This window comes from Gymnoscopelus microlampas (assembly GCF_963454915.1).
Source record: "Gymnoscopelus microlampas genome assembly, chromosome: 8".
Taxonomy (NCBI): Eukaryota; Metazoa; Chordata; class Actinopteri; order Myctophiformes; family Myctophidae; genus Gymnoscopelus; species Gymnoscopelus microlampas.
The window spans coordinates 12669752-12694890 of NC_139945.1; the positions used below are offsets into that span (position 1 = coordinate 12669752).

At 41.4% G+C, this 25139-nt stretch overlaps 1 protein-coding gene across 1 annotated transcript in view; it reads right to left on the reverse strand.

Annotated features, from left to right (window-relative positions):
- Positions 1–3334: 3334 nt before the first annotated feature.
- The window catches only part of ano7 (anoctamin 7), a 32711-nt gene continuing 10906 nt past the window's right edge, over positions 3335–25139 (reverse strand). The window contains exons 5-24 of the mRNA XM_084064992.1: positions 22164–22271; positions 21857–21993; positions 19017–19074; positions 18593–18703; positions 17796–17961; positions 17387–17477; positions 16474–16570; positions 15356–15499; positions 14600–14737; positions 13491–13589; positions 9476–9578; positions 9238–9349; positions 8923–8977; positions 8544–8641; positions 7917–8044; positions 7492–7697; positions 5932–6065; positions 5048–5138; positions 3950–4069; positions 3335–3492 (exon numbers count right to left, since the gene is read on the reverse strand). Coding sequence (XP_083921118.1) covers positions 3376–3492; positions 3950–4069; positions 5048–5138; positions 5932–6065; positions 7492–7697; positions 7917–8044; positions 8544–8641; positions 8923–8977; positions 9238–9349; positions 9476–9578; positions 13491–13589; positions 14600–14737; positions 15356–15499; positions 16474–16570; positions 17387–17477; positions 17796–17961; positions 18593–18703; positions 19017–19074; positions 21857–21993; positions 22164–22271 — 2313 coding nt within the window. The 3' untranslated portion in view covers positions 3335–3375. The remainder of the gene's footprint in view (positions 3493–3949; positions 4070–5047; positions 5139–5931; positions 6066–7491; positions 7698–7916; positions 8045–8543; positions 8642–8922; positions 8978–9237; positions 9350–9475; positions 9579–13490; positions 13590–14599; positions 14738–15355; positions 15500–16473; positions 16571–17386; positions 17478–17795; positions 17962–18592; positions 18704–19016; positions 19075–21856; positions 21994–22163; positions 22272–25139) is intronic.

The window sequence follows — 25139 nt, forward strand, 5'->3', positions numbered from 1 at the left end:
AATCACATTATATTATTATAATCTAGTCTGCTCTGTCGTATTATATGGTATTCTATTTCATTCTGCTGTTCATGCTGCAGTTCTCTGGGGAGAAAAGCTGGTTTTAGTCATTCTAGACAGGTGGGCTGTGTGTGTGTGTGTGTGTGTGTGTGTGTGTGTGTGTGTGTGTGTGTGTGTGTGTGTGTGTGTGTGTGTGTGTGTGTGTGTGTGTGTGTGTTACTGTTTGTGCGTGCGTGCGTGCATGCGCGCGTGTGTGCAAGGCAATCCTCACCTACAGATTGAAGTGATTATCTGGGGAGATCAATTCACTTAACAGACAGATAGTAATACTGTAGTACTGTAAGTAGACAGTAGCAGTAGTAGTTGTACTTCTATGGCGAGGCTTTGTGTGCCGGATCATTTTGTGTTACATGCTCAAATGTTGCATTCTGCATCATTAGCATCTATTATAACATAAATGCATACTGTAACTTGGAATAATATATGTATCAAGGTCTCTGACCTCTAATGACACCTTTAGGGTATGTTTTGTACTGATTGCACTGTGAACACTGTCATTACATTACATTACATTCACTGTCACTTTTCTTTTACATTGCACTGATTGAAATGGACGCTTTATTTGATTGGCATTGCACTGATTGTAATGGACACTTTAAGTGTTCTGGCGTGGGATGCGGTGAGGACACTGTAACCTTATGTCGTAGTTTCTTCTGCATAGTGCAGGATAGTTGTATATGTGTATATAGAAAGAAAACTGGTATGAGCCGAGGGGTATACTTATGTTCGAAATTACTAAAGCTAGAACAAACAAGAACTAAACAAAGTTATGATAACGACCTAAAAATGTGCAGTTCAATCTATAAATTCAAGAAAATGTTTAAAGATAATATATTAAATATAAGACTTCATTATAAACCATAAAATATTATTTCTAGCATGTGAAACGACCAAATTTCGTCTTTGTTTTTGTCTTTTGTATCGATGTTTTGTTATTGTTTTAAGTATATTATAAGACAAAAAGGGTAGGCATTATAAGCTATGGCTTCAGCCTACACCTTTTCTGTCTAAGTATTGTTTTTGTAATGTTTGTTGTGACTAACTCTGTACATGGCTTAAGACCGAAATAAAACTATTAATTCATTCATTCATTCAGTCATTCATATAGGCCTGCTGTTGTTCTGTACTGACGTTGCTTCTTATTGTTTTTCTTGCCTTTGTATTGCTGTATACGACAGTACTTTCCTTACTCTGTACCTGTATCTGCTGTGCTGCCTATGGCCAACTGAAATTTCCCCACGGGATCAATAAAGGTCTATCTATCAATCTATATTGTTACTACATTTACTATGGACTGTGCATATCTGAACGTGTCCTTATCTGTTGCACTACCTTTAAAGGGAATGAATTATAGAGAGATCAACTCTACATTGCAGCCATCACTGCACGCACGCATGCAGTTGATTGGCAGATTAACGTCAAGTCCTCTGTGATTGGTCGGTGAAGAGGTTTTGCACAATCTCCCACTCAGCATGAAACACAACACTGGCTGTGTGTGTATGTCATGACTTCAACTGACAATTAGCCCGACCGCTGTGTGGGCCACATGCACACGCACATGCACACGCACACACACATGCACACGCACACGCACACGCACACGCACGCACACGCACACAAACACACACCAAACACACACACCAAGGCATTCTCAAAGTCCTTGCATCAAACAGATGATGAGTTGGGCTAAAATCTATACACGTGTCGCCCGTTTGACAAGATGGGACTCCCCTGCATCAAGCGGTGACGCGACCGGTCTCCCCTACGTCACTGGTCCTCAACGTCTGGTCCAGGGACCACCAGCGGTCCAAATGGACCCTCATTGGTCTGTAAGTCCAAGATTGTTCATTTAACTGAGAGTGTACAAATGGAACAAAATCGACGGTTATAGGTCATAGGTTCGGTATTTGTAGTGCGCAACCTCATTGTGAGCTTGGAGGTCCATTCAGCTGTTCTTATCAATGATGAACAAAACATCCTAACTCCACTTTTTGTTTTGTTTTTTTCATTTCCTGAAAAATGTACATTTTGGAGTTAGCTGGTTTCTGCCTGATAGCAGAGATATACAACTGACTGTGTCCATTTACACTCAAGAGTTACAGACCCGTAGGGTCCATTTGGACCCCTGGTGGACCCCAAACGACCCTTAGGGTCAATTTGGACCCCTGGTGGACCCCAAACGTGACGTTGAGACGTCAGGAGGCCGTTTTTTTTTTACTCCTACAGATTTTGTCCAAACATAACGCAAATCGGTACACATTATCTAGTCATGTGATCAAGATGGATCTGTCCAATCTTCATATTCCATCAACATTGCTGGCCCACAATAACCTACCCGATCTGGCGGAGATCTGTGCTACTTTTTCTAGTTATTATTATTATTATTATTATTATTATTATTATTATTATTATGTGTACAGGGTGCTACTTGTAAGAGACCTGTCCTTGTCAGTGAGACCAGAGCTCCCCCCAGTGGACACTCTCTCTCTCCCTCTCACACACACATACATAAATTGGGAGAAAAAAGTGGACCATGGATGTCACAAACGAAACATCTGGACTTGCCAGGCGTACCGTTGCTCCACTCCGCACCAAACTTGGCACAAACACTGTCCAGGGGGCTGCCACGAGAATAGACACACCAGGAGCCACGTGTGGTCCCCAGGGACCCCAGGTCCGTCAATCCTCCAATCCGCACCAAATTTGGCACAAACTCTGTTAAGGGGTCTGGCATGACAATAGTCACACCAAAAAAACTAAATGTCTACACAGCAGTGTAACAGCAGTGTTTATATCTCGAAATGAAAATTAACCATGGAATATTTTTCGGTGTAGGATGTTTATGGGAACGGTCCACTGGAGGACAACAGGGGAGGGTCGTGCTTTTAGTTTCAGTCCAAATAAGGAGGGTACTGTTTTTAATATGAATGCAGGTGAGGGTACTGTCCAGGGGAGGGCCATACCAATATGGTATGGCAAGTAGCAGGTGACATACCTTGGCTCCAGAAAACATAATAAAATAATAATAATATATATATATATGTGTTATAGGTATAATACATAGTTTTCTATGCATTTTGGGGGGATTGACCCCCATTTTTTTCCCGGCCACGCGGCAAGGATAGGTGTCCCTTATTTTAATCTCTGGGTGTTGGCAACCCTAACCTTACCATACCTTAGTTTTTGCTGAACTGACGCCACTGAATGAATACAATAAAGTGAATAAACCTTTCTGAAAACAGCAATTTTCTTTTATTAATATAGGTTTCAAATTAAGTTGGGTATGTGATATAAACAAACACAGGGGGTACTGTGTCACAGGGTGGGTGGAGTTGGGGGCGGGTCTGTAGGTGGCGAAGGGTCCGGCTTGCGTTGTCGTAACTCTGTGGGTTGGACCTCTGTCTCACTCAGAATCACTTTCCTCCCTGAAGACTGGAGAAACACACTGCCTTTAATATCACATTGTAAAATACATTAGCTTTACGTTGCGTCTGAATTACATGCCCTACATCAGACATCAGAGTGGTATAATTACATGCCCTACATCAGACATCAGAGTGGTATATTAATGTAGGGTACATAAAACCACCAGGCCTTTCATGGTTAAGCTTCAACCAAAAACAAATGACCACCTGAATGGCTACCGTGTTAGGTGGTCAAATGGGTGGTCTATTGTGTCTTCTATTCTGGAGAGTAAGTCGTCTCTGTCAGGTAGAAACCTCATATGTCCAAAACTGTTACTTTTCAGGATTCAAATTAAAATATAGCAAAAGTTTTGATGCTTTTGTGTAACGCTGATATGATCAAGTAGGCCGTTGGAAAAAACACCAAAACTTATAGAGATATGGAGATACAAGGTTTCTGCTCGACAGCAACAAACTGTAGTTACCTGGTTGTCTGCCAGAGCCTCCTTGGCCATGTAATGTTCTCTCTTTATCTTGATCTCCACCTCCTCAGGGATGTCAGGAACCATCAGGTCGATCACACGACCAATGAAGAAGACCACATGCTGACAATCAACCAATTATTAGCAGTGTTTCGCGAGAGAAATAAGCAACCTGGTCTATGAAAACAAGCCCAAAAGAAGCGATTACTAGGCCACATGAACACTTTGAACCTATATACATCAGCTATTTGAAAAAGGCCAATCTACAAGCTCACTAACTGCTGCTATTTTCAAAGAAAAATGTTTTGAAACATTTTAACTCATTTTGCTGGGGACTCCATGGAACCTCCTCAGGACGCCTGGGGGGTCCACGGATACCATTTTGAGAACCACTGCCGGAGGACATGTCAATGATTCTTCTGTCTACATACGATAGAACGATAGAAGAATCTTAGTCCATTGGGCTTTGTGCTACAGCGGTAGTCAATGGCTGGATATTACTTATTTCATTCTTAAGTATTAGTAAATTAGTAAAGTAACGTCAGCTAAAGTTAGACACTGTTAGTAAGGGCTAAGTCAATTTAAGCACAGTATGGTCAGTGATGCTATGTTCATTTGAGAAGTGGTTGCTCTCTATTTTAATGACGTGACGCGCACGTCGCTTAACACCTACAGTACAGGTCACACAATGGACAATTGATATGCATATAGGCTAATTCCTATGTTAATGTACCTGGCGTGAGTCGGGAGCCTTTGTAAACTTTGATGAAGTGTGAATTTAAAGTAGTTTTAAATCTATGCGTGTGCCTGCGCGTCCCCCTGGCCAAATAAGTGGTTGCTCGGCGTGCAACCCCGTCCACTGAGCATTGCACCCCTGAGTATGGTTAAGATTATACATGGATTTGGTTTTGTTTAATTAATTTAATAGCTCATCAGCATTTTATCAGCAATGTAACAGTCTACCAAATGTATCAACAGTGTGTGTGTGTGTGTGTGTGTGTGTGTGTGTGTGTGTGTGTGTGTGTGTGTGTGTGTGTGTGTGTGTGTGTGTGGGTGTGGGTGTGTGCGCGCGCACGCGTGTGTGGGCAGGTGCAATCTCACCTCAAATACAATAACAAAGGTGAGTCGAATCGCCAACAGGTGGAAATATTCAGGCAGCAGGTTTCCATTCTGATCCCTGTATCCACGATACCTAAAACAAAGCACAGTATGGACACCACAATTACTTTATTTTAATTACTCTACTATAAATGTCTTAATCTCTGTCGCCCTCTTATGCCCATATATGGAGATTTCAAGTAGGTCAAGGAGGGCAAGGGAATAACAATTAGGACATTGGCTTCCCTGATTGGCCATCCCAATCAATATGATTTACAGATTGGCCGAGCTTTGTGTGACATTTGTGACATTAAAACCAGAGGCACTCTACCACCTGCTTTGTCACCTCTCTCTGCCACCATCATCGGGACAAAGATGTTTGTATTTGGGGGCCGAGGGGAGATGCAGGACCACTCCAACAAAATCAGAGTATTTGAGAGGGAGACCAACTGCTGGCTGGGCATGCCTTCTGCACAACTTCCAGAAAAACGTATGGCTCATTTAGACTGCCATCATTTAGATGGCAGTTATTCAGTACGGTCTGGAGCAGTTGGGACTCCCACACAACGTCAGGTGGGAACTTGGAGCCATGACTACCAACAGCAACAGAAAAAAAATAACAGCTCACTTAAAACACTGCTATCTGTTACAAAAATGTTTTCATATTTTGCATGCATAATCTTATATCAAAATTGGTATGTGGATGGGTGGGTCACAAACGTGACCAGATTTGTGACCAGATCACAAATCTGGTCACAAACGTGACATACAGGAGTGATGTTACTGCAAAAATGTCACGAACGTGACAAATGGCTGGACCGATCAACAGAACAAAGTTGTTGTTCATGCTCTCGCTCTCCATAAACATGTGCTCACTCTGCCGCTACCTGCAAGGTGTGCTGGAGAAGTTCCCCGGTGCTGTTGCCAGAGTGAAGTTGACGTAACCATGGAGGTGGCTGTTTGTGGTGTAGGCGTAATACAGGCGAGGAAGGAAGGACGACGTGAACGCTATCAGGAACGCCTTGGAAAAGAATAACATCAATGGACATCAAAATACACACACACACACACACACACACACACACACACACACACACACACACACACACACACACACACACACACACACACACACACACACACACACACACACACACACACACACACACACACACACACACCCCGAATGTTGGTAATGACATCACACACACTGGAGGGGTGCCAGCCTGATGAGTCCCGGCCCGAATTAGTGGATCGGGCACAGATATTTTAGGACACAAGAAACATGATCCTCATTAACCATCCTCATTAACCATCACGCAGAAGTATTCACCAGTGAATTCAAAATGAAAGGAGAGTTAAATGGTTCCATGTTAACGTTAGTTAGACTAATGGTAGTTGAGAATGTGTTGTACGATGCACAGCGCTGCACAACGTAACACAACATAAACACTGAATGAGGCTCATATAAAACTCATAATACAAGTATACAGTATCTATGCCTACACAGTTAAATGGATTTTTTTTATGGGGATATAACATTTGAAAAAACCTTCTTCACAGTTCACACCAAATAAAGCAAGGTAGACCATTAAACTTGACTTACTTATCATTACTTATTTGCTGCTTGGATGGCATGCTTATAACTCTCTGTAATGGACAGTTGCTACAGTTGTTAATATTCTGAGCATTGTTGCTGGTTGTATGTTATTTGCAGCTGGATCACATAGCTTTATTCTCTACTGCATGTCCTGGCATGCAGCTTACATCTAATCTACAGTCGGTCGGGACTCGGTAGCAGATTCATATTTTTGTCGGTGGTACTTGTAGTTATGTTAAAGAAAACAAGAACCAGGAGACCTGGTACTGCCAGACCCCTAGTGGTTGAAATCTGAATGGCCGGACTTCGCATGACGTGTGTGCAGAGGAAAAGAGGAAAAGAGGGACAAAAGAGGGACGAAAGAGGGACAGACAAAGCCTCATGTAGGCCGACTCTCTGGGTCTGGCAACAATTACAACAAGTTACCAGCCTTTGGGGTATCTGACGAGTGAGAGCACATCATAGAGTTGCACACTGCACGCACCAGAGAAAGCGCACGTTAGAGATTACATTAATTTGGTGTCGGGCTTCGGGTTTGGCTCGGGCTAATACATTGCCAAACTTTGTCAGGTTAGGGCAGTGCCGGGCTCGAAGACTACAGGCCAGGCCAGGAGTTTTGTGCCGGTGCAGGGCTTTAAAACACACGCACGCGCGCACGCGCACGCACGCACGCACGCACGCACGCACGCACGCACGCACACACACACACACACACACACACACACACACACACACACACACACACACACACACACACACACACACACACACACACACACACACACACACACACACACACACACACACACACACACACACACACACACACACACACACACAAACTCACGTTGCTGATGACGGCGAGGTGTGTGATGACCTGCAGGATTTCCAGCCAGATGCCGATGCCCTGAGCCCGCTCCACCACCGGGCGGCGATACTCGCGCACAAACTTCTGAGCATCCAACCTCACCTCCACCCAGTTGTTCACCAGGGCAAAGACTGGAGCCAGAGGGCAGGCTGCTACGAAGATGGTTATGAAACCAAACTGTAGAACTGAGAGGTCAGGAGAGGAGAGGATTATAGGGATGAGAGGAGGAGAGGAGAGGAGTTGGGATGAGACAGGACTAATTAGTAATACCAGGTGTGTGTGTGTGTGTGTGTACCGGGTGTGTGCACCGGGTGTGTACCATGTGTGTACCGGGAGTGTGTACCAGGTGTGTATGTGTGTACCGGGTGTGTGTACCGGGTGTGTACCAGGTGTGTGCTACGCACCCATCTCCAGGTACTCGTCGAAGAGTCCCTCACACAGCAGCAGCTGGTAGTCTCTCTCCCAGGGTGACTGCTCCTCTGGTTCCTCTGCAGGAGTCATGTTCCTCCTCTGCCACCAGGCCTTCAGCTTTCTGTATGTGGTTTACATACAGTTTAAATAGTACTAGTTCTTCCAACGAACGCCTTCTCATTGTCCCAAAAACTAGGCTGAAAACCAAAAAAATCCATTTGCAGTGGTAGCCTCCACACTCTAAAAACATGTTTTTATTCTTATCTTACTTATTATACAGCGCCTTGTTTTGAGATGCTGCATCTCAAGGCTTATCCTTCTAATATATTTTGAAAGGCATTTTATGAATAAAATGTACCTTACCTCACCTGTATGCATACGAGTTCCTCCATCACAACTAAGCTCTCTGAATGTGCTGTACAGTACATACCGTACATACAGTGTAAATCTGACCTTTACATACTAACCACTTTCGACCTGGCATCACTATTTTGGGCTTGTATAAAATAGGGGCTTAATGTAATTGGTTGAATGTTTCAAACTTGAAGTTTGAAATTTAAAGTGCATGGCATTTGGTTAGAGCTGTCATTTATGAGGCCATGTATAAAATATAAACTTACGGAACAATGAATTCTTGGACGTTGTTGATGAGCTGTTTTCCCACCATGATAACAAGCAGCTCCTGTGCCAGTTCTATCAGACAGCCTCCAGGACCACACTGCGATAATTTAATAAATGTTTCATTACAACCAATTAATAATGTTCTATCAGACAGCCTCCAGGACCACACCAAAAAACATTTATGGGGAAATAAATGGGTTGAAAAATTTAAATCTGTATTGACTCTGTACTGTCAATATCTAACTGACAATATTAGATAATATATAAATAAATATATGCCTCATCAGGAGGCAGGGGTGAAGTTAACATTTTTCTTGCATATGTAAATGTCAAACTTTTGTCTCCATACAAACATATAAACAGAATACAGTCACTCACATCTTCGTTGCGTATTCCAAACAGGGTGTGGTATTTTCCAGGGTAACCAATGAACCTGGGAAATATAGAAACAGGGCAGTCAGGATGCTGTGATTGAAATTATACAAAAATAATACATCTTTTATTTCTATAACATACTTTAAAAGCTAGTTACACTAGAAATGTTTATTTATTTTAGGCCAAATATGAGATGTAAAGTATATTGGCTATATTATGTTTGAAATTCCATCCTAACACAGTGATTAGCACTGTATGTAGCATGGAGTATGTGATTTCGGACGCAGCCATTGTGTTTTGTGTCTTTGTGTCGCTGACCTGCCCTTGAAGAAAGCAATATAAACAGGAGAGGAGTAGAAGTTAACAAACTGGAAGACGAAAACCTTAAGGATGAACATGTCTTCATATTTGGTTTGAGTTCGATGCATCTCTAGGGTCAGAACGGAAAACACCTTTACAACCACATGAACTGTTTTCTGTAATAAAAATGTATTGACTGTCTTATAGTGCGACTTAAGGGAGTAAAACCGAACACAGACTTTATCTCAGAACTCACCCCATCGTGTGAGGAAGTGTGCCAGGGAGATGTAGACTCTGGACAACATCAGAATCACCAAGAGATTCAACACCGAACCTGAAATACTGGAGATCCTACCTGCCTATACAGACAGACAGACAGACAGACAGACAGACAGACAGACAGACAGACAGACAGACAGACAGACAGACAGACAGACAGACAGACAGATGTGTAAGGGACCAGTCGAAATTTACAGAAGGGGGTCCCTGGAGGAAAATAGGGGAGGGTCATGCCTTTCTAATTTTGGTCCAAGGGAGGGTCAGGTAATTTTACTTTGAATCCAATGGAGGGTCATGCGATTTTGAATTAATAAAATAGTCAGTTTTTTATATACCTTTTTAGTACAGCAGAACAGTGGTCAATGACCCCTCTCTATTTCAAAGGATACAAAGGATTCAAATCAAGTAACACCTTGGTCTATTTAGAATCAATGACGTTAACAAGCCATCAACGCACAGCGAGTGTGAACAACCCAGTCAAATCTATTCAGCGTCTTAACGATGGTGGTTGAACAATTTGAGCAAAACTTCAACAGGCGTTGTAGTCCTTCAGCCAGGACCCCAAATATGGAGTCATCAGTATCATCTGAGGGGAATAATTCTCATAGTGTTTTTTGGGTAGTGATAAGGAAAATGTGATAGCCTTGCATCGGTGGTAGCTTTCTGTGTGTTATCACTTGTGCAAAAACACAGTTTTCAAAATCCGAATGAAGAATTCTACTTCAAACTGATTATTTTATTATTGACACTCTCTCTTTGAAAAATGGTTGGGATAAAGCTCTATAGGCTACTATTTAGAATGGAGGAATGTTAGTGACTCACTCAGGGTCCCAAATTAACACCCACCAGTACTGCAGTATTTGCAGTCAAGACACTGCTACAGGAACCCAAATGTGGGTAAATATAATCTTTGGTGAGTAAATTATGGAGACCATCCACCACTCTGGACGTTATGTATTTCCTTATATACTACTGTAGATCTGCTGTGCTGCTTGTTGTTGTAGCACATCTGGGGTAACTAGATAGGCAGGGGACCATAGCTATAAAATGACTTGAAGTTGGTGGCCACAAGAAAAATAGTTCATAGTTAACCGTTTAGCCTTAAAGCGTTAAGAAGTGTAAGTGAGAATCCGTCAGCACCACAGCCTTAAACATGTACAGTTGTTAGTAGTATTGGTGTATAAAGTACTTGAAAACCATACTTCAGTAAAGGTACAGATATCTTACTTGAAATATATTTTACTCCAGTAAAACTCAAAAGTCACCCATAAGAAAATCACTTGGATCACAGTGTTCAATCAGCTCACATTATGTACTTTCACCATTACGCCATTATGCCAAAGAAATAATTATTCTTTTGCATCCATTAGCTAAGTATGATTTATGCATCCTCAATAGTGTCCTGGGATGAATGATGGTCTAACTCTGAACTGATTGGATCATTGTTAGAGCTTGTGCCCTTATCATCAGCGGGATGCTCAAAAACACAACAAAAAATAATCTTCACGTTGCCAGCCTGCTTTCACTTGTCTTCTCACAAAGACGTTGCCATGGCAGGGACAGAGCGAGATAGCTGCATGCACAGAACACTGAAATATCTAATTCCTATTTTTTCAATATCCAAATCAAAGCCTGTGCACTATAAAGGACGGGCACAGAAATTATCCCTTCAAACATCAAAATGCATGAATGCAGTATGAAGCAAGCCCTAATAAATTATCATAATGGAATATGACCATTGTTGTGTCCTATATAGCAGTAGTTCTCAAACTGGGGGTCGGGACCCCAAGGGGGGTCCTCAAATGATTTTGGAGGGTCCCCAGATGATTAGCTTAATGTGTAACATTGTTTTCTCATTCAACAGTAAACAAACCAACATACAGTTTAAGTGTATAAAGGGTATCTGCACATTTATAAAGTTACAATTTAATTACTTTTAAGACCTTTTTAACACCAAATTGGCCAAATTGGCAAATATTACATAAGAGACATTAGTCAAACTAAATGTAATGAGTCAAACTAAATGTAATGAGTCAAACTAAATGTAATGCCTCTAACGGTTAACCACAAACATTGTGGCCCCTGACTTCAAGTCATTTTACAAGTGTGGCCCCCTGCCTAATCTAGTTGAATACCCATACTCTATGGCATGGAGCACATGCATCTTCAGCAGGCACTGGGTTAGATATCAACTATACTGCACATGGCATACACGGAAGAAGTACTTCATCATGTGCGTCATGAGAGAAAAGGTGACAAGTTAATGTCAATGTGTCTCCCTGCACATTCAAACTGGTGGGTGTGAAGTGTAGGACGAATGAAGTTGTCTACCCACTGTCAGCCAGTAGGGAGATGCACAGTGTCCAGGTAGGCCACTGCTGTATCTCTTCAAATGTCTTTGGCCCATTTGATAGAAACCACTTCAAGAGTGCTGCTGATACACTCAGGACTTGCCTTGAACTTGCCTGTCAGCCCCCCATATGCTGCAACCATTATGCAATCCAGTGCTGAACCTTGCATCCGTTAATGCAGCTGAAGAATGACTGTATAACATGCATCCCACCAGGATGCACAATTACAATATAGAGCTGTTATGGCTGATTCCAGCATACCTGCAAGGTGTCAAAAAACGTCTCCATGTCAATCGTGAGGTGAACCAATTGAAAAACCTTTTGTGTTTATTTTTTGGGGGGTTAAGTAGTATGTTTTCATATATTGACCCATGCAATTTTCGCCTAGTGTTATAAAATAAAATGCATGATAGCACCCATAAAGCTACCATTGGTGAAAGGCTATCACATATTTTCTAACTCTACACATGCATACCTTGACAAAAATCACTATGAGCATTATTCCAGACAAAAATATTCCATGATTTTTCAAAGGTACAGTCAAAATAGCTCTTTTTCTCAGGCAATGGGTTGACATTATTACAGTATCACTCTGGCAGTCAAAGAGTTATATTGTTTTCTTGCATTCAGATGTGTCAATACATCATTGTTTTCTTCAGACACACTGACTACTTTGTATAATCATGAGTGTCAGAAAATATGAAGAGAGCGAACAGTGCACCAACGCTTGTCAATATTCTAAGGAAAAACACATGACCCAAACAGACTAAATGTGTGAGTGCAAGACTGGCTGCTCAAAACAAACACCACAACATTGAAGGAGGAGTGAGGAGTTTAAAAAAAATAAAAGAATCATTAAAAAAATATTACGATACAGTATGACATCATGACAATACCTATCACATTTTAATATCACGATAGGGTATGTCGTGGGACAATATATCGTGACACTCCTGGGGAGGGTTAATCTTTTTCTTTAATCACTTGGGGAGGGTCATTGATTATTTTTTTTTGTCAAATGGAGGGTCAGATCAGGGCACATACATTTTCTCCAGGGGAACACTTCTTTAAAAATTGACCTGTCCCTAACCAGATTTTTATGAAACTAGATGAATGAAACAAACAGTATTATCGTTGCTGTCGGCCAGAAACCTCCTATCTCCATATTTTAACTTAAATATGTGTTTTTGTAAATTAATGCCCTACTGATCATACTACAGTGTCACACAAAAGCATCCAAAATAGCAGATCTGCGAGCTCGAAACGTGGCACGAAGCAACGCGTTTCGAGCTTGTTGATCTGCTATTTTTGCTATTTTTTTATTTGAAATATTTGAAAAGTACAACAGTTTTGGACATATGATGTTTCCACCCGACAGAGATGATTCAGTACAGTATGTAGCATATGGGATATTTTGATACTTGTATCTACGGAATTTACAATACACCAAAAAACACAATTATAAAATGTTCATTCTACTTCTCAATAAGTGAAAACGGCACGATAAGCACTGCTATGTACAGAAAGAAAATATTGAAATAATATTTATGTATGTATTGTATCTATGTGTGTCATGTGTGCTGTGTGTATATCGTTTGCATTGTGTGTGTGTAATGTGTGGTGAGCAGTGTTTGTACTCACAGACATCATGAAGAACTTGTATGGTGTTTTGTAAATGATGATGGACAGAATGGAGCGATAGAAGATGATTCCCACCAGGAACACCATAACCACGGCAACCTGCAAATTAAACATCACTAGTTAAAGCTACAGTGTGTACCTTTATGATATTAAATATTTTTATTAGACAAAAAAGGTAGACAATACACCACGAGCATGACAGGACATAGGGCACATAGCCCAACATAGCAATACAATAAATAAAAACTAAAGAAAAAGACAAAATAATCTTAATCATTATTCACACCAAATACAGTATTATCATATTATGATAATCATCACAATACTGCTGCCAACAACATCTCTCCCATATAGAGCTCTGCCATTTGTATCCACCCCCTGCCTCCCAATTAGTATGGCAATGGCATCCTCCATCACTCCAATATACAAGACATTTAGCCACTCACCCCCTATATATGGCGCTAATGGCAGCCATGCTTCTACAAATTCGGACAAGGTACCCCGTAGAACATATGAGAGTCTCTCCAAGGGCATTAAGCGCAACACTTTTTCAAACCATAGTAGGAGGTAGGACACTTGGAGGACTGTCATCAATCCATTTATGAAGCAGCATAGAGCAAAGCTCTTACTAGATGTCGATTTCCTTTCGTTAATGTGATATGTCTGCTCCTAGAACATAGTAAAGTGGATTTAAGGGTATTTTAATACTAAACTAACACTGTGGTGGTGGTTTCCCTAGCCTGCTCTTCTATTGACACATTATTTAGATCATGCAGTCTGGCAGGACATCTACTGGTTGACAAGTGGTATCGCATGAATGTGATATTCCATCATCTTAGTAAGGTTACTGAACAACACTATGATTGTTTACTACTGAGTCTACTGCTCCCAGTCACCAAACATAGATGACTGTGGTTGTACCGATAAGCAACAAACTGTAGGCCTACTATGGATAAATGAACAAATATAAACATCCTATTTGTGCTTTACAATTAATAACAAGACAAACAGAGGGCATGGTTGGGGTTCAGGTTAAGGGTCAGGTTTAGGGTTCAGGGTTCAGGATTTAGGGTCAGGGTTAAGGTTAAGGCTCAGGGTCAATCTCTCACCATAATGATGATAGCCAGAACACCGGTAAGTGTTCTGTTGAGACGCTGTTTGTCAGGAAAGTAGGGCTCCTCCGCTCCGGTCACTGGGTTCCTCACGGTCATGGGAGCCATCGCTGTGAACTCTGGCCTGGGACGCTCCTGTCAGGGGTCACAACCTGTCACCTTTTAACCTTCGACCTCTGACCTTTACAGTTCTAAATTGTAGTCTGCCTGCACCAAGCCCCCAGAACCGCGGTAGAACAGAGAAGCTGCCGTCGCCTGGTGGTCAAATCTGGGATTGCAAGACTTCCACATTTAAAATGCTATACAGCGCAAGAAGAGGGTACTTCTGGGTGCCTCATGCGCTGGATGAGCAACTTCTAGCAACTTCATTGAAATGAATAGGAGGGGACGGGCCGTCCGTTCTCTTATAACTCTAAGGTCTGCACCTGAACTTATCAAACAGGGTGTGTATGTGTGTGGGTGTGTGTGGGTGTGTTTGAGAGAGAGAGAGAGAGAGAGAGAGAGAGAGAGAGAGAGAGGGAGAGTCATGTACAGTATAGAGTAGGTTATAGGCAGTTTCTTTAACAACTTAAGCCCTATTCTGTATACTTCGTTGTATAATGAACAGCAAAAAATTGCTGATCTACAAGCTCACGTCACATCGTGATGTATCGTGATGTGAGGTTTCAAATGTTTCCATCTTCCTTTAGCCTTTAGAGCTAAAATGTTTAATTATTAAAACATAAAAAAAGAGGAGTATCCCAGATTTCTGACCTCTATGTCGGTGAATGCAGAACAGTCCCATCGATGCGTCAGAGAGGAGCTTCTTCTCTTCCAAGACTCCAGGAAGCACACGGCCCACAAAGACATGAAGACAGAGAAGAACACTGTCCCTCCATTATCAAACAACAGGCCTGCCTACGGTACACACAGGTGGAGAAGATCAACTAAATGCTTTGTGTGACAACATCAAATGAACGTGACAAAAATGACCAAAGTGACATCAAAAGGACAATAATGTGTCGCAAACTGCCTTCTGCGCTGTGACTCTGTAAACATAAATGGCCACAGACCCCTTCATATAATGTTGCGTACTCTGATTGGTTGGTATTTTTGCACCTAATGTCAAACCTTATGTTCATAACTGCTGCTTTCTTAAGCTATGTGTATAGATCATTTTTCTTTGACATGTTTCTTTTCTGTTTTATCCATATGCTCGCTCTCTCTGTCCGCCTCCCCACCTTTTTTTCTTTCTTTGTCAATAAAATTATGGAGCTTGCACAAAAACTAATTTCACCCACTTCTTTACACTTGTGATGTGACAATAAAAATGGATTCTTGATTTTTAAGTCGAAGTATGCTCTATTATTCCCACGAGATGCCCGAGACACTACATTCACTTCCTTGTTTACATTTTGTCTGAGTCACAGACAGTATGAATGCTAAAACCTCAGAACGTTGTGAGACACGTAGTGCGATGCGTCGCTCGACACTTGTCGCTCAAAGTATAAATTGATCTTTAAAGTCTGTACACACCAGAAGCATACCAAATAAAAGACCAGCATGTTTTGTATCAAACTATTCAAATAGTTGATGCCTTATTCAAACAGTTCTTCTTCGAATTATTTTATTCGTGGTGAAAAGTCGACCTTGTTCTGAATATAAATTGCATCACCACGTAATATTCATATTCGGTGTGGATATTCTTGACACAAACACCAGTTGCCCGAATTAATTGCGTGAACACCCCTGGTGTATAAGACTGACACAAAAATCCTTTCTCTCCATTATTAAATTACAGGACAGACACACAGAGTGTACAAACTGACAGACAGACAGACAGACAGACAGACAGACAGACAGACAGACAGACAGACAGACAGGTACAGTACCTGGTAGGTGTGACAGATGCTAGACAGGTTCCAGTAGGAACAGATGTTACATAGGGGACACATGACGAAGCTGTCCCCACTGTCACACAGCTCCCTCCTACACACGCGCGCACGCACATACACACACACACACACACACACACACACACACACACACACACACACACACACACACACACACACACACACACACACACACACACACACACACACACACACACACACACACACACACACACACACTTACAGTGAGTCAGCAAGTTATGGTTCATTATTCAAAGAGAGAATTTTTTGTTTGACCAAAATTCATGTCAAAGCAGGAACAGGATGGTGCTGGTGTCAACGGTCATGTCTCACCAGTCACCACAGGATCTAAATGTCTCAATAGAAGAGTAGGGGGACCAAATACAACCACTCCAATTGTATAAGTTATATTGTATTAAGATATTCTACCATACAGATTGGAAAAATGGACAAAATAAAATAAAAATCACAAGAAAAAAACGAAACAATACAACATAATAGAGCTTTAAGGGCCGTCCACAGCATTATAACTATAACTATATTGTTCACCTCTGTCGTTATAGTTGAGGTGTGGACTCTGTCATCCACTTGATTTAGACCCTTTTTAAATCTATATAATATCTTTACATTTATAGATTAAAAAGATGCTTGGTGTGGATGGCCCATTAAGGGCTGTAAACACCAAGTATTGTAGATGTGGTATTTTCGATTTGTGAATCTTTTTGTCTATATGACATGCCAACAATTGGGGGGCCAACAGGGGGGTTCAAGTAGATAATGATAATAAGCTATGTTCCCGTTGGGTCACAGGGCCATTATCCATTCTGTGACACAAAATGCATTTTGTAAAAAAGAAAATAACTTAAACACCCACACACAGTATACTCACGCTGGGACGTCAGTGTTCATGAGCCAGAATCCGAACATGAAGACCAGAAGCCCAACAATAGAGACGGGCAACAACCATGCTGTATAGAACCCTACACACACACACACACACACACACACACACACACACACACACACACACACACACACACACACACACACACACACACACACACACACACACACACACACACACACACACACACACACACACACACAAGCTCAAAATGCGACTCTTCGCACCGTGCTTTGAGCTTGTAGATCTGCTACTTTTGATGCTTCTGTGTGTCATGACGTTGTAGTATGATCAAGTAAGGCATTAACATAACAGAATATGGAAGTGAGAGGTTTCTGCCCTGACAGCAACGATGTATTGTTGTGACAGTAACAGGATACTACTAGCATCTTACCCAGCCAGGCAAAGTACAGGGCTATCTTCTCTCCATAGTACTCTCTGATGTGGTCCAGGGGCTGGTAGCGCCTCCAGCAGGACCAGCGGGCCCAGTACTCTAACAGGATCTGTCTGAGAGCCAGACAGTCTGGAGACACCGTGGTGCTGGGCAGCTCACAGGGACCCTGAACACAGACAGACAGACAGACAGACAGACAGACAGACAGACAGACAGACAGACAGACAGAAGGTTTCAAGGTTTTGTATTGTTACATCTTGTGTACACAGGTACAGAGAGAGAAAAAATCTTTGGTTTTATATTTCCGGCCTTTTTTTTACTGAGAGAATGACATTCTTTGGTTTTATATTTCCGGCGTTTGCTACGTTTTTCCTTGGTTTGTTTGTGCATAAGCCTGATTGTTTGTGGGAAGCAGCTATTTAGCTATTCTGCCAGTGGCTTGCATCTGAAACAGTCTGTGGTTTATATGGCGACTTCAGCTAGGGTCTCCGATAAGCCTCTCTCTCTCTAACTCACTCTCTCTCTCTCTCTCACACACACACACACACACACACACACACACACACACACACACACACACACACACACACACACACACAATAAATGTAACAACACGGCCTCTTTCCCGTTTCATGTAATAAACAACACGGGCAAATTACATATATTATCTTTCATCCTAGAGGTGCAAAAAAGAAACTAAAAGAAAAGATATGCAAATAAAATGTATAAAAACATGCTGTGTGTGTGTGTGTGTGTGTGGTTGTGTGTGTGCTCGTGTGCGTGCGTGCGTCAGGTACCTGGTGCAGGGGGAAGGCAGCAGTGAAGACCTGCTCACTGAGCAGCCGGTCGATTCCCACCTCACCTTTCTCCACCACCCCGTACGGAGTCCTGGCTAAGATCTCATACAGCTGGCACATACGCACGCACGCACGCACGCACGCACGCACGCACGCACGCACACACACACACACACACACACACACACACACACACACACACACACACACACACACACACACACACACACACACACACTATAGTAATCGTGGTGGTAATAGTCCTACTACTTGTAGTAATAGCAGTGCAGTATTAGCATATAGTAGTAGTAGTTGTTATAGTTGTTATAGTAGTTAACAGTAGTATAGCAGTAATATACAGTAGCTAATAATAATATACAATTGGTTGTACAGTTAGTAACAGATTTTTATCAGAGACACTCACCACTTGGTGTCTCTGGGTTGGTTTGAAGAATGTCTCCATGTCCCTACTGCCAAGAAACCTGTGTGCAAATGTAAAATGTAACACGGTACCATGTTACATACCATGTTACCATGTTACCACAACGGATTGTGAGCTTGAAGATCTTCTATTTTCACTTGTTTGGGTCCCGGGGGGACATCAAATTTCTCTTTTCGGGTCACAGGCTTAAAAGTTTGGGAACCAGTGCTGTTCAGTAGGTTACCTGGCATTCATTCATATTATATTCACTGTATAATTATTGATAGACTGTACATGTGCTCACTCATTTACTATTATAGTAAAGAGTATTTTATTCTTATTTGTCTTGGTTTGGTTGTTGACTCTCTTTACCTGAACCTCTCCTGTGTGTCATTGTCATGCTGCTGTTGCTGCCATGACATCTGCATGCATTGGTGTTAACTAATTACTTTTACTCAAGTACTGTGCTTAAGTACAGTTTTGAGGTATTTTCACTTCTACTCCACTACATAGCAGAGGCAAATATTGTAATTTTTACTCCACTACAATAATTTGAAAACTTTAGTTACTAGTTACTTTGTAGATACTATTACAAAACATACAGTAACCACTTCAGCCCTATAAACATTTCGGCTATTTGAAAATAGCCGATCTACAAGCTCGCGGTGCCACGCATTGTGAGCTGGTAGATCTATTTTCAAAATGTTTTTTTGAAAACTTCTGCATAATGAGTACTTTTACTTTTGGTACTTTAGGTACATTTTGATGCGAGTACTTTTTCCACCACTACCTGCATGTACTGTACCTCCAGCTGCCAGTAAAATTCAAATGTGTTCCTCTTTATCATAAAATGTTGAAACAATGTTTTATTGAATACAGAACCAACTGACCTGCCATCAGGTTGAAACATTGTTCCGTATTCAATAAAACAACTTCAGAGTGCAGGACTTCCCCCTCTTTTCATGTTAGCTGAGATAAAGACATACATTTGCATTTCCCATTCAACATTATAAGTGTAACAGAGGTTCACAACCTCAGCCTGATTGCGTGAAAGCCTAATATCTCCTCCAAGCTATAGGCAATTTTCTTTGGCTTAGCGGTTAAGATGTTGGCTTTCCACATGTGAGACCTGGGTTCGAATCCCAGGCGTTACGTTACACAATTTCATAATGATTCACGCAATTTAACCTCTTCACATATATTGTTTGATGGCAATGACTGATACAAATGAAAGAAGACCCTAAGACAACTAAATAGAGAATTTTACATTTTAAGAATCGCGTGCATGTGTGCGTCCCTGATGAGTCTCACTCCTAGATTTTCCTGAAACTTGGCAGCCCTGGTAAATTACTGTGACTATGTGACCACATTGAAAAAGGGACAATGCCAACTGTTTGTGCTGTACATGGCCATCAAGAGTGCACGCTTGCTCGGTGGTGTATGGACACAAAATAACAAGCAAACTACAGACTGCAGAGTTACTTAATTGAAGAAGAGAATCACCAAGAATTTACATCATCTCTCTGCCACTTTAGCTCTGCTGTGGAACAAAAGAGTCCAAAGGGGGTTCAGGTCATTTTATAGGTTTGCCAGGAAACGCACCTGTAGCCAACCACTGATTGGGGCGAGATTGGTCCAAACCAACTCTTTGTCTGTGGGCAAGGGTTCGAGTGTGTCAAATAGGGACACTGGACAGTAGTAGCCTACTGAAAGGAAAGTTAAAATATCTATGACTTGAACGAAATGAAATGTACATAATGTATTTGTGTGCGGGTTTATTTCTAGTGGACCGAAGTGACATATTGTAGATCACCCTGATTATTTGGTCTGTCTAGAGGGAGGGGCCATGTGGTATAAAATGGCTGAATATTTTTGTCAGTCTGCTGCTGCATGTCTACTGCTGTTTGCTAAGGAAGTGAAGTTTTGATTTGTTATATATAGAGTTAAAACCATGGTTAAAATGCATTTATGTGTATTATTTATATTTATTATTATAGAATTTCGATGGCTTGATCATTTGTTGTATTTATTTTAATACTTGATTTATCTTAAGTATGAAGTATTTGTTTCGGAATATTATTTATTTTCAGATATATCTGGTCTCCTTGTTTTGCCACTTTTATGACACTTAAAATAAATAAACAATGTTAAAACCTGCCAAACTGTGTGCCTTGCCATCCTTTGTCTAATTGTGCCAGGAGGTTGCACACTACCCTCACCCGAGACAGAGTGTGACAATTACAAATCTGTATCTCAAATAAGATATGCAAAGTAAAAATAAGCCACTCATTTTCATATGTGTATATGTGCTGTGAGCTCCGAGCACTGCATTTTAACCACTTTCAAGTAAAATTCAAATGTGTTCCTCTTTATCATTTCCTCCCCCATGTGTATAAGAGAACATGTTGATTGAATATTTTATTAGGCAAACAACACAGTTATATTTAAAATACTTTGTCTAAAAGGTATTAGGTGCATTAGGTTGAAACATTGTTCCGTATCCAATAAAACAACTTCAGATATGCTTGGGAATATGCATAAGATATGCAAAGTAAAAATAAGCCACCCATTTTCATAAGTGTAGCCTATACAGTATGTGCTAGCTCTGAGCACTGCATTTGAACCACTCTTAACCAATTTCACCCAAAACCCTCTTTACTAAATTACTTTGTACGACAAATAGAAGTAGCAGATCTACAAGTCAATTTTCAACCTTGACGGTAGATCTAGCTATTTTCGCTGTTTAAAAAGGTGGTGCCATCGTACCTCTCGTTACCTCTCCATCTTGTTGTTTCTGAACTGACAGGTGTAGTGGTAAGGTGGGGGGTTGGTTGGGGTCTTACCTCTCCATCTTGTTGTTTCTGAACTGACAGGTGTAGTGGTACGGTGGGGGGTTGGGGACATCCTGACACAGTGGGTTGGGAAGTGACATCTTCTCCAGAACTGTCTGGGTCCAGTTGAGGTTTGGGGCGGTTACCACCTGCACCAGTGCACACTAGTTATCTAATGATATGTATTGTACAATATTTTACATTGTATAACGTAATGGTACATATTATATTAGCGCTGTTATGGGAACTTAGGGCTAGTGAGGAGTCAGGATCAGGGTTACGGGTTAAGGGTTAGAGGTCAGGGGTCAGGGCAGCTTACCTCCAGTGGGACACGGAGACTGATCTCTTCAGCATAGTAACACAGAACACTCCAGGGGGCGCTAAGGAGAACGTAGCAGATCTTTTTCTTTGCTTGCTGAACTTCTGTCTGAGAAATGGAAAGATACATGCGCACGCACGCACAAACACATTATTCAACGTCTATACAAAATACCTAGTAATAGTAGTTGTAGCAGAAATTTACAATTTAATGCATCAAATGCTGAGGGACATTGTCTAGGTAAACCAAGAACCTATAGCATGTAAACAATATATACTATCAAAATAATAATCTGTACAATGAAACTATAGGATACCAGGTAAACAATCTAAATAATGTGCTATCTATTGTTTTTACAATGTGGTCAAGAAAAAACAAGCCTATAAGTAACAAACACAAATGACCAAGGTATGTCAGCATGGTAGTCATATCTAGATTAAGGGCTGAGGTGGAGTCTTCAGATTACGGCGGAAAATTAGGGGAGAGTCTACCTTTCTAACTGCAATGGGGAGTTTGGGATTGTGTGGAGCGTTGTCCCAGGTGTTTCAGACCAGGTAGCCTGGTAGTGACAGAAGGTTGGCTGTAACATCTAAAGCCTACCGCTATCTGTACTCTCAATCTTTTCATCTACTCATATAAACAACCATTATCATAATAGGAACGCCTCAACCACCTGCTTTTCCTGAACAGCTGACTGATGACTATCTAACTATATAAATGGCGAGCGACTTCCACACCCTAGGTGCGACACCCCACAGCTCTGTTATCGAATAAACAACGCACCGCCAGACCACATGTCGCCAACTGACTCGCCACGGCGGCCGCGCTGAATTTACGCGTCGCGTAGGGGACCTCTCATTGCTCACTACACCCAGGGTTGGGAAGTAACGGATTACATGTAACGCCGTTACGTAACGGAGTACAAAAAAAACGTAACGGTAACGTCCTAGAGTACATTTTAAAATGTGTAATCTGGATTACAGTAACGGGGGTGTTGTAACGGGCGTTACAGGAGGGTTACGTTCTCCCCTTCCCCTCATTAATTTTACAAACAAGTTATAAATTATTATAACACCAAACAGCCACCTGCAAGAGCGCACACTAGTCCGCACACAGACCGCAATAGATTGGAGTTGAGCGCAGCGCGTCTCTGTGTCAAAAATCCTCACAGACTGGAGGCTGCTAATGTTGCATCAACAGCGGTGTTGCCAGACTTTGCGAGAGAAATAAGCAAATAGGTCTATGAAAACAAGCACAAAAGAAGCGACTATAAAAGGCCACATAAGCACTTCATAGCTATATATGTCGTCCATTAAACAATGTGCATATTTATATATGTTGGCTATTTGAAAATAGACGATCTACAAGCTCACAACCGTTCTACCATTATTTACAAGCAACTTCAGAAAAATGAGCCCAAAGTGGCTTATAATAATCAGACTAGGCAACACTACAGACTCTTTTTCGTCCTCTTTGCAGCGCTGTTCCTGCATAAAAGCCTTTACTCTTAACCTTAAACTGATCAGATGGTTTGGTTAAAGGGACTATAATCTATTAAAGTGTCTTTCTTTGGTTCTGATTGTTACTAGGTTCTGATAGTAACTTGGTATATTCTATTTATTTTATCTAGTCTATGTATAGCCTTCATCAGCCTGTCAGTGATGCGTTTTCAACAGAAATGCGCATATTGGCAGTCAGCTGTGTAACACTAACTGATTAACGATGGCTCGTTGAGCCTGTATGCGCATTTGACCACATAGCAATCAACAGCACTAATTAATGTCAGCTCTGTGTGTGTGTGTGTGTGTGTGTGTGTGTGTGTGTGTGTGTGTGTGTGTGTGTGTGTGTGTGTGTGTGTGTGTGTGTGTGTGTGTTTAATGTCCAACTGAATGTTTTCTGTAGTGTAGATATCAAGTCTGGGGGGTCTCCAAATATTTGCGTGATAGGACCTTTTTCTTGTATTTACATTAACCACATGAACCCTAATATCCCTATATTCTGAGGGGAACAAGAAGAGGTAGAGGGGAAAAGAGCAGACCAAGTACAGAGCCTAGGCTCAACTTTACTAAGTACTGAGAGTTTGACATGTCTGATAAATACACTGATGACAGTGCTGTTGAACAAGTCTATGAAGCTATCTATGAAATCTATGAAAAGGTTTCATCTGCAACACAAATTTTATACAATATGTAGTGGGGGTCCCTGCTTCATCTCTCCCTTAGCTAAAAAAAACCTTGGGGACCCCTGCTGTAGTAATCAGAGTAGACCCTCTCCCTCACGCTAAACTTAAATGACTTCTACGTTCCACTTCTCCCCAAAAAAATGACAACTTTATTTTCCATCCTGAATGACAAGCCTAATATTATTATTGTATTTTGGCTATGTGCGATAACTGCAAGCCAATGTTCAGAGATTCAGTATTTGTCTTAATTTCTTTAATTAACATTTATTTTGTTGGCAATAATTCAACTGTCAGCCAGTGTTTTGAGACATATTGTCTTTTATTGCTACAAAATAAATGATAAAAATAAATTCTACATGCATAAATTATAATTTAAAAATATTTTTAAAAATGAAAAGATCGGATCGGGAAAGATCAGGATCGGCAAATACTCAAAATCAAAAGATCGGGATCGGATCGGGAGCAAAAAAACGTGATCGGGACATCCCTACTTAAAAGTAATCCAAAAGTAACTGAAAGTAACTATAGTTACTTTTTAAATGGAGTAATCGGGATTACGTTACTAACTACATTTTTTAGCAAGTAACTTGTAACTGTAGGGGATTCCTTTTTAAAAGTAACCCTCCCAACCCTGACTACACCTTTTCCACCGCGCAACATAATTAATTCTACTCACCAAATGTCGGACAAAACGGAAGGGGAGGCAGCTTCGTACCGTTTACCGTGCACACCACCGACACCGCACGGCGACGGGTTTCGCCGAAACAACACGAGCGGCCGCCATTGCACTCTGC